The 11,165-nt window shown below is 40.7% G+C and overlaps 1 protein-coding gene across 1 annotated transcript in view; it reads left to right on the top strand.

The window, feature by feature from the left end:
- Window positions 1-3,293: 3,293 nt before the first annotated feature.
- DYTN (dystrotelin) overlaps window positions 3,294-11,165 on the top strand; it is a 51,987-nt gene continuing 44,115 nt past the window's right edge. The window contains exons 1-2 of the mRNA XM_036253293.1: window positions 3,294-3,312; window positions 9,897-9,971. Of these exons, the coding sequence (XP_036109186.1) occupies window positions 3,294-3,312; window positions 9,897-9,971 (94 nt within the window). The remainder of the gene's footprint in view (window positions 3,313-9,896; window positions 9,972-11,165) is intronic.

The raw sequence follows: 11,165 nt of genomic DNA, 5'->3' as shown, positions 1-11,165 counted from the left end.
GCTCTAGGAGAGACTCCCACAGGAGAACAAAGAAAACTGATTTTAATCGCTATACCTACTACCACACTTTTGTCCCAGATTAATATAAAATACAGAATTATACTGGGAGGAGAGAACAATAGTCCCCCACTTATCCACAGTTTCACTTTCTGATGTTTCAGTTACCCATGGTCAACTGTGGTCTGAAAATATAAGAGAAAAATTCCAGAAATAAATAGTTCAGACATTTTAGATTGCGCGCCATTCTGAGTCGCACGATGAAACTCAACCGTCCTGGTCTGTCTCATCAGGAACATGAGTCATCCCGTTTTCCACGGCCCCACCCTGTGTACACAACCCCCATGCCTCCCTTTGTCCCTAGTAGCTTCTCAGTTATCAGATCTACTGCTGGGGAGTCACAATGCTTGTGTTCAAGTAACCCCCGTTTTAGTTAATAATGGCCCAAGTGCAAGAATAGTGATGCCGACACTGTGAACAGGCCCCAGAGAAGCTGCAGAGTGCTTCCTGTAGGTGAAAGGTATGTACAGAGTACAATGCAAGAAGACATTTTGAGAGAGAGAAATTCACATCACTTTTATTACTCCATATTATAATCGTTGTGTTCTATTTTATTGTTTTTAGTATCGTGATTCTTGATTCATGTAATTAATAATCAACGCAGGAAGTCTGCTCAACTCTCAACACGACAGCATTCAGAAAAACATTCCAACCTCCTTATTGCCACACTTCCAGTATATCCTGCTGCAGGTGTAACGGAATGTAAAAATTCTAGATGAGATTTCACTTTTGAGTCTGCAGCGCTTAGGTATACACTTTACATGCGATCGCCTTGCTCTCCTCCTACACTGTCTCATCTGCTCCCAGAAAATCAACAGATTTATACAGAGAAAGGCAGTTGATTGTTTTGCCCCAATACTAATCTATTTTTATTTTTATTTTTTTTAAATGTTCCAAGTTTCAGTTTTTAAGAAACCAATATTGTGATACTGATACTTCTCAAAAAGAAAGCGTAAACTGTTTGGGTTTCATACCCACTTTCCACAGCAGACTTTTATAATGGGGCACTCTGGAGTGGATTCGTGGCCATTTATCATTGTTGTTTGAAGTGCCTCCATCGGGACCGCAGACGCCAGGCATTCTGGCTCTCCAGGTACTGCTCACCGAGTGTTAGGCCTGTTCTTCAGGTTCGAACTTTTTTGAAAGACATGTTAAAATCGACTCCCTTCCTCCTTGGCAGCCTAAAGACATTCTTGATAAAGTTCTAATATATTTGGTTCACATGACAAGCATTTTAACCCTATTAGGATTAGAACATTTTGTTGTTGGTAATCCTCACCTGAGGATAGTTTCCCATTGATTTTTAGACAGAGTGGAAGGGAGGGAGGGAGGGAGGGAGGAAGGGAGGGAGGGAGGGAGGGAGGGAGAGAGAGAGAGAGAGAGAGAGAGACATCGATGTGAGAGAGACACATCGATTGGTTGCCTCCTGCATGACCCTGACTGAGTGGGGGATTGAACCTGCAACCCGGATACGTGCCCTTGACCTGAATCAAACAAGTGAACATTTTATTCGCTGGCCAATGTTCTAACTGCTGAGCCAACCCAGCCAGGGCAGAAAATGTTTATTTTTAATCATAATCCAAACTTCTTAAAAACTACATTTTCATATTATACTTAAAATCTAAGAAGAAATGTGCCTTTGTAACAAATTACAGTATTATTATCTTTTTCAAGGCTTTTTTAAATGTGTGGCAGTACCTCTGTATTTGTATAAGAACTGATCAAACTAATTAGTTTGTAGTCCTAGGTCACTCTTCCTGGCTGGTCAGGACGGTGGCTGTTCCCTGGGATGTACAGCCCGTCACTGATCTCTGACCTCTGTGCTAACTGTGCCCTCCAGAGCACCCAGATGTTTCGCTTGCCTCTCCTACACATGAAATTAGTACGGAAATAGCCCCTTGAAATAGAGATGTTGGAGTGGTCTTAAATTATTCAAGATGTTTATTACTAATGAATGCACTCTGTGAGTCCTTAACCACGGTGTCGGTTCAATGTCACTTTTTGCATGTAATTGCTGCGCAGTCGGGACAAGACGTCCACTGTCCTTAGGAATGCCACATCTGGAAAGCTGTTATTACTCAGCTTTCCCTCTTCCCAAATTGCTCAGACGTTTATGCAGAATGTTTGACTAAAATGCTTCTCCAAGAAAGCTAAGAAAGGTAAGGACCTGGTGTGGAGACAGAGATTGTGTCTCCAGCCGTACTGTCGAAGGGACAGGGGCTGGCTCCTTCTGCACCTACTGGGGACTGCAGGAGGAGCTCAGGGGACCATTTCTACACCAAGAAGAGTTCTTGCCTGAGTTCACGTAGTAAAACTTTCAAAACAAATTTTACTTGAATATATTTGAAACCTTTCTGGTTTTGACAAATCTGCAATCACTATTGCGATTATATTTATAAAGAACTAATGTAGCCAGTTTTTGCTTTAGTTTCTTTGTAAAATATTATTTATCTGGCCAATAATTTGTCCTTAATTCATTCATTAGAAGGTGTGGGGGGTTCTATTTAAATTTAATTATCATGTAACATTTAAAAATAGTTTTCAACTGTTCACATTAAGAAATGTCTTTTTCTAAGAACTGCATAATGTTTCTTATAGCGTAGCCCCCTCTTTTTGTTAAAAGCAAACATATATATGTATATACATACATATATTGAGTTTGAACAATAGTTGCAATGTAAAACAACAGGTAGTTAATTTATTACTCTTTTTAAAATGAAATATTAACTAAATTCTATATATAGAATTGTGTAATAAGGTTTTAAATGGGTATAGTACTTGTCAGAAATTGAATTTGTAGAATTGTTCAGCATAGTGATATTAGAAAATTAAGCATTGAGAGCTTCAAATTTTGTCCTTCAGAATTCAACTAAAATTACATTTTCTTGAAGGGAGAATCCAGTTCACTCTTAAGATTGTAATGCCTCAAAAGTTCTAAGTCGTTACGGTGTTAGCTCCGGGAGCTGTTTTCAGTTTCTGAGCTAGAGCTTTCAATTCTCAGAAGTGGGAGAAGTGGAAGGTTCTAGCCCCGTGTTCCTTATTTCCATCCTCCCAAGAGACTGCAGCATCTTCCTAAACACCTCACATCTTTGTTCCAGAGGCGAAATGATGTTTCGTTGCCTTTGTTCCCGCCCCCCCCCCCCCCCCATTCTTCACTGCACAACCTCTGCTTAAAATATTGGTTCATTTTCAGTTAGGAGGACCTCTTACCACCTCCTTCCCAAGAAATTCCTGAAATGGACCCAGATAAACAAGGTGAGTATTTTTGTCAAGTTTCTGAGCACAGTTTGTAGACAAAAAAATTTAGGCACAGATGTTTGTATTTGCAGACTTCAGAATTGCGGCAGCGTAGACATTTGGCAAATTTGGGGCTGAAAAAGAAACTATTGGGTGATGTAAAAGACTTTTTCCTCTAAACAGAAATTCATATTTAAGAATACTTGGCTTATTGTCTGCAAAGCACCCAATAATTTAACAAAATACTTGGTCTCAATATAATTACATTTTAATTATAAGAAGTGACTTATTTTTATTCTTGTCATTTACTGTTAAAATGACATCGCTGTGGAAATTCTCATGTCAGAGGTTAAGTTCACAGTACTGTGTGGGCCCGAAGCTGGGAGGAGGATCTCACAGCTGTCATTAGATGAATATCTGGTTATGGGATGCGGGGGAACCAATTCCCCTTTCTTCTAACATCTTTGAAGGCCAGCATGGGCCCAGGACTGGTCTAGAACATTGTTGTTGCTGGATCTAGCTGCAGCCTTATTCCCCCACCTAAAATCTAGATCGCTAACTTTACTTGTTCTATATCAAATTCTACAATAACTCAAGTTATTTATCTAACACAACATTATGAGTAATTCAAATTATCTTTGGGTTTCCCATATTTAGAACCTCATGTTGATAAGCTCAACACAGAATAGTAGCTAATGCATTCAAATTCCAGTTTTCTCTCCCTAAAGGTGTGTTTTTCAGTGTGTGTCAGAATCACCTGCAGGGTTTGGTGAAATGCTGGGCTTCACCTCCGGCGTTTGTGCCTCAGTGGGTCCAGGGGGGTCCCAGAATGTGCATTTCTAAGAGGTTCAGGGCGATACTGATGCTGCTCGCCTGGGGCCGCACGGGGACACCCACTGGCCTACACTCTCTATTTCTGGACCATCAAACTAGACCATGGACAGTTGAAAGAGATTGTATTATATTCTTAATATTTATAGAAAATGATGCATATTGATTTGGCTAAACAAAATTAAGAATCATTTAAAGAGAAACACGTTTCCCGGTCAAAATGCTTCCATGAACAAGACCATACGTGGCTCGTATTATTTCTTTGAGCATCTAAAAGCTATGAACAGGGGGATCCTGTTCGTAGCTTTGGGCCGGATATATGCAGCAATTTGCCGTTTCTTGACTCCCCCCTCCCCGATCAGGGGAAACAAAACAAAGAGCCTTGGGGAAGCAGGGCTGGCGGAGAACCCCGGGGCGCCCGGTCCTTCTCCGCGGGATCGCAGCTGGCCCTGTTCCGCTGCGTCACTTCGTCAGACGACGCTGCAGAACACAGTCTGACGGCAGGGTGCCGGCCAGATGGCAGGGCCGCCGGAACCGCTCCTCGCCTGGCAGCATCTGGGCACCTGCAGAAGCCCTGCTTTGCTGATTCTCTGTATTCATTTGCTACATCTGAGAGGAGCCAGGGCAAAACAATGGACCAGTTTCCAGGAGGAAAAAAAAAATGTTGGGCATTACACTGTTGTAAATAATTTCCAGACTCTTATCTTTATTCTCAGTTTGTTTTACTTCGGACATAGGGCAGACCTCTGACTTCTCCCGAACTTTAACTTTGGACCCTTGTCTGAAAAGGAAGTGGTATTTTTAAATAAGGACATATTAAATGACAAAAGACTTAGAACAAATTGTCATTTTTGGTATGGGTGTACCTGTTCACAAAAGAAAAGAAAATGTGGAGGTTTTTAAACAAGATTGCTTGTTTTGGTGGCATTTTTAGGTGGGTGCTTCAACTCCTAATTATATATTAATCACTGACTTCAATGTGTGTTCAGGGAGAGCCCTTTGGTGTGCTCTAACTCCTCAAAGATGGGTCTGAGCGGGTTCCGGGGTTCAACATAGTGCCTGGCACTCGGTACCCACATGTGTAACAGATAGGACTTGACCCCACAACATCCAAGGGCAAGGCATCCTTTCCCAACCAATGTAAAGTCACTGTTGCCTGATGTGAAATTTACATCGAGTGGAGTCTGGGAGGAAGAATCCCTTTGAGACAGACAAAAACCTCGAAGGTTTTTATCCTGAACATCTGGCCTGAAGTATTCAGAACATCTGGTCTGAAATGCCATCATGATCCCCCCCCTTGCTATGCTTTTTGTCTTTGGCTTTGGGGTCCACTTGAAGACATGGAACTACCTGTCAAGACTGGACACACAAATCCTTGCCAAGCCTAGTGTCTGGTCTCCATGGTTACCCCATGCAGCCACTCAAGGAACTGCTTAGAAGGGCAACCCTAGAAACAGCTCCCCACACCCCAACTCCAGACAGACCTCTCCAACTTCCTGTCCAGGCATCAGCTCCTCCCTCCTACCCCCCCAAAAAAACCAGAGTCATAGCCAGGACAATGCTGAAATAAAGATTGGATTTCAAAGGCAAGGGGGAGTCCAGAATGTATGTATGGGTCAGGGAGGAGGAGCCAGGAGATTTAACGAGATTGAGGATTCAGAAAGTGGGAGATCCAATGACTCTCTCAGAGGGAACCTGTACCTCTGGCCACCCAGCATCCATTCACCTTTCTCCTGGTGAAACCAGTGCACCTATTTTTGCTTCACAAAAACAACTCACTCTTTATTTTAGTCCACGAAATTCTAGCAGTGTTGATTCCAACTCTCCCATTTCCGTGGGTGGCATTAATTATTTGATGGGCCATTTATACTGAGGCCTGAGTGGGGGTGGCTTCAGGGTGGCCCCTCACACACAAAGAAGCTGTTAAATCTCTCAAAGGAGTAGAAAGAGCGTAGGCCTTGGAACACACACAGGAATGGACGTGCAAACTTTGCCTGTTTATTCTTTCATTCTCCCATTGCTGCAAGAACAAGAAAGTGAGTAGTATCGCCATAAATAATCCTGCTGCGTAGGTTTACGCCAGTAAAATCCACTGAGCAGTCCAGTATTCGTTTTTCTTAGGGCCTGCTCAGCAAAAGCTAAACAGGTGGCTGTGTTTCTAGTTACAGACATTTCTCGAGTACACATACAGCTCACTCCCAATTTCCTGAATTTTATGGGGAATCAGCTGACATTAAATTTGAAAATAGTTTTATCCTCAAGACATCGTGCCTTCAGCATAATAAATACAAGGAAGTCTTAGGCTTAAAGCTGGCTTGCGTATTTTAAAACCTTGTCTCCAAGTGAACATTACACGAATAAACTCTTACTTCATTGAGATTTGTCATCACGAGGTATACCAGAGATGCACAGTGGCTTGGCAGTTCTTTCCAAAGTTCGTGAGTGATTTCCTCTCTCCCTTCCTGCTGTAACAATTCCAGATCTTCACCATTCTTTACGTGTTCTACTCTGCCATCTCCTCTCTGCTCACTCCAAGAGCACTTGTCCCCGGCTTCATAAAGAAAACAGAAGGCCTCAGGCACACACTTCCCACACCCACCATCATATCCTTTTAGTCTCTCAGGGAGAGGGATGGGCTTCTTGCCAAAGCTATTTCCTTCACCTGTGCGTCTTCCCCATCCATTGTCTCTACCTCAGGGATCTCATCCATTAGCAATATTTCAGTTGCTTGTGTTAGAAAAATCAACTCAAAGGGGCTTTATCATCTTCTATAATTAATTACCCAAGGGAAGACTAGCTTGCTCTGAGCCCAGACGTGTAACTAGGATGTGGTTTCTTTCCATTGCCAAGTTGATCTCTGCTCTCCTTGTGTGCTAGTTTCATTCTCAAGCTACATACCCTGACAAGACAGTAATTGCTGCTCCATTCTATGATTGCAAGTTCAAGTCAACAGGAAAAAAAATTTTTCTTCCCGGGTAACTTGAACAAAGGGTCCTTGATTCAAGTTCCACTGCTATATTCTTTGGCTATGTGTCCATGTCTAAAGAGGGCAATGATGCACCCAGTGATTGGCTAGGCCTGGGCCACGTGACCCCAAGGAAATTGGCGAGTTGGAGTTAACACTACTACAACGTCATGGACTAAGATGGGGGGGGGGGGGTCACCAGAAGAAAGGTGAATGGATGGATGCTGGGTGGCTAAGGGAACAGGTTTCCGATGAAAGGAACTTTGTTATATCTAATACTATCTGAATTCTCAACCTCATTCTTTCTTCTGGCTCTTTCTCTCTGACACACACATATGTTCTGGAATCTTTCTTGAAAAACAATTCTGATTTTATGTGTTGTTCTAGCTAAATGGCTCTTTTGTCTTTCCTTTCAATTAAGGGTTTTAAAATAGTGTCCTTTTTTTAAGTTTTTGCTTTACCTTACATTCATTGGTTGATCCCATGCAGTTTGATTTTGACCTTCATGGCCACACGAAAATTTCTCTTGCAAAGCCTTCAATAATCAAGTTAATCATAAAAAACAGAGGATATATTCACCCTTTCATTGCTCTCCTTCTGGCTTCCAGATAGCGAAGTATTGGCTTGTCTCTACTGCCTGAAACTCACCTTCCTTGGCCTTTTTACCATTGATTGTTATCCTCTGGTTTCTTTGGCTTTCCCATCTCATTGTCTTAAGTTTCTCTTCCCCCTCTGTTACTTAAATAATTATGTGCGTTAGGGGTTCTATTACTTAGCCTAATTTTCTCTTCACTTACAGCACTCTACTTAGACAATCTAACAGACGGACATGGTTTTGCCCAAACCCAACACTAATGACTAAATCCCAAATAGTGGCCCTGACCTCCAGACACATAATCAAAAGTTGGGGCAAGATCCTTAATGAACTCACATCAGCCTACATTCTGTCCTCTCTCCCCAAAGTCTCTCTTACACCTTCCAGCCCCTAATGACCTCTGCAATCTTCGTACCCTCGTGCCTTTGCACATGCTCTTCCCTATACTTGTAACATCATTCCCCCAAACCCTTCTTTCCACTTAGTCCCCTGAAAATGTCCTACTTCTCCTTCAGGGGCCAGCTTTCACTTCACCTCCCCTAAGAAATCTTCAGTATGCGCCCGACCAGTGTGGCTCAGTGGATTGAGCGTCATCCCATGGACTGAGAGGTCCCGGTTCGATTCCTATTGAGGCATGTGTCTGGGTTGTGAGCTCGATCCCCAGTGGAGAACTTGCAGAAAGTGGCCAATCGATGTTTCTCTCTCACATCATTGTTTCTCTCTCTCTCTCTCTCTCTCTCTCTTCCTCTCTTAAAATAAGTCAATAAAAAATATTTGATAAAAAAATTAAAAAAAAGAAATCTTCAGTATGCATCCCTCCATGCTTAGGCCAGGGAGCTTGTCTCTCTCTTGACACTGAGTACTCCTGTTTCACCTTAATGTCCTCAGTACCCAGCATAGTGTCTGAGACCTAATGTGCATGCAAATCTTGGGTGGTGTGTGTGCGTGTGTGTGTGTGTGTGTATGATTAATGAATAAATTAAAGATCAATAGCTATTTTATGTACAAACTTCTCTGGAAGCAAGGCCTGGCACATTGTAGAAACTTAAGAGATATTTCCTATGCTTATAGTTTTGAGACTTTTAATATAAGTCATATGAACTCAGTGGTCAATGGCATTCTTTTAGATTTTACTTTTTCTAGAAATGAAGACTGATCATTTCAGTCTTATGCAACAATAAGCTCTGTTGTGAGGTTGTTATAAGTCTCTTAAACTAAATCAAAATCAAATTTGGAGGGTCAAGGAAACAAAGTTAAATTGTGGCTACTCAGAGGAAGATAGGTGATTTAGTAAGTATATTATCTACATTGTCTTATTTAAACATGCAAATACCCTATATAGACTGTATCATAATCCCTATTTATCTGATGAAGAACCTGAAGATCAAAAAGTAAACTAATTCCCCCAAAGAAAAAAGGAATTGGGTCTGGAGCTTTCTCTTTTCCTCCACACTGTGAAATGTGTGAATGAACATTCAGTGCCTGACGAGCCCTCAGGAACCCTAGCCATCGTTGTGGTGATGTTGGTAGTAGAAGCCCTCAAAAGAAGATACATTAATAATTCTTTTTATTATAAAAATGGCATATGCTCTTTATTGAAAATTTACATAATATCAACAAGTAGAAAGAAAATAACTTTGATCATTAACAATTCAAGCACCCAGAGAGAGCTACTATTCCATCTCGGAGGACGCCACTAGAATTAAGCTCCACGTGGCAGGGATTTTTATCTGTTTTGTTAACTGCTATATTTCAAGGGCCCGGAATCATGCCAAGGCCATATAGTAAAACCTCAATAAATATTTTCTAGATGAATGACTGGAAGGAGAGCTTTGGAGTTCTTTTCTATATATGTGTAAATACATGTGTGTATATATAACAAGAATATATTTTAAAAATTGAGCTTACATTTTACACAGATTATTTTATTTTATTTGTTTAGTAAAGCTGTTTCCTTTTTATATAAAAACATGGACAGATTCATGGAGGAATATTCACTTTTGGTGGATTCCTTAGTTTGGCAGACTCTGAAGGTAAGTCTAAGGTCCCCCGCAGCCTAGGATTCTGTAGATCATTAGTATTTGTTCCCAGATAGGAAGGAGAGAAAAATAAAGTGGGGCTACACGATCATAGGACTGACTCCCTTCCAGGCTGTGGGATTTATCCAATGAGATGGTCATTTATTCATGTTATTTCATGTTTTCTTTACAGATGCTCTTAATAGTATTGAGAATTCCATTTATAGAACAGCCTTCAAATTACGATCTGTGCAAACCATGTGTCAACGTAAGTAGAACTCTCTGAAATCCTTGAAATAATCTGATCCAGCTGTGCGGTGTAAATTCACAAAGAAAACAAAAACTCGTGTGAGTGACTGTGGGACTCCAGAAGGCTGGATCTGTGCGGTTGCTCCATTTGTAACAGAGAGGATGGAGGGGGAGGGGCGCCATGTGTTCAACCTCAAGGGTAGCTTCACTGGCTGAAATAGAAAGAAAATGATTTTTGGATACAGTTTTTTTTTTGTTTTTTGTTTTCCTATTTGGTTTCTGGAAAAAAAAATGTGGTGTCCTTTTAAGGATACCAATATTAACACAAAATAAAATTACAAAGTAAGTTAGTTTAAAACCTGTACTTGGAGATGTAAGTTTTAATATTTAAATTTCTTCTACCACATAAGAGTTTCATTTTCAAGTTGTACTTCTTATCTCTCTGAACATGCAAAAGTAGGTTCAGATGAATAATCCTTGGGCCATAAATTTTAAAACAATGTTGACAATTCCCTGCAAACTGCTCTTTTGTGTTAAACTTTTATCTAATTGAATGTAATGGTTTTCTTTTCCTATACTGTTATCTAAGCAAAATTAAGTAAATACTGTAAAAACATTTATCCTGTAAAAATTCTCCAACCTGAAATAAATTAGGTCCTGGCTGTACACAACAGGCATTCAGCATAACTAAACCTATGCCTTCTAATAAGTTCTGTATTACATTTTTAAAAATTACTTTATGTGATATGACATGACAGTATCATATCAGACTTAAAGGAAGCTGTGTTATATATATAACATTTTTCCTAAAGGTTGAATGTTTTTATATTTTGCTTTCTGCCTTATTAGTTGTGCAGATCAATGATTTCAAAGTGTGCTTCACAGCATGTGCATGGGTGTGTAAAGGACACGAAGGGTTAGCAGGGTGGGAAAAGTAGGACAGGCAAGCCAGGAAAATTCAAAAACCATCTCCTCAACCAGAGCAGCTCCGTCTTTCTCTATTTTCCACACTGCCTTTCTGTGTAAGGGCCCTTTGCAGCAGGGATTCTTGACTTAAAAAAAAAAAAAATCACTGATGTAGACAAATAAACTCACTTGTAACTAGTATTTGTTATTCCAGGGATCAACAAAAGGCAAATATATCCTCAGTTCCGCTATTTTCCTGGAGAATTTCTCCTATTATAGAAAGTTAGGAGCAAATGTTTATAGTAAT

Source organism: Molossus molossus, unplaced genomic scaffold, assembly GCF_014108415.1.
Source record: "Molossus molossus isolate mMolMol1 unplaced genomic scaffold, mMolMol1.p scaffold_m16_p_11, whole genome shotgun sequence".
Classification (NCBI taxonomy): Eukaryota; Metazoa; Chordata; class Mammalia; order Chiroptera; family Molossidae; genus Molossus; species Molossus molossus.
Note: the sequence above shows the minus strand (reverse complement) of the source record. Positions and strands in the feature narration are given on the sequence as shown.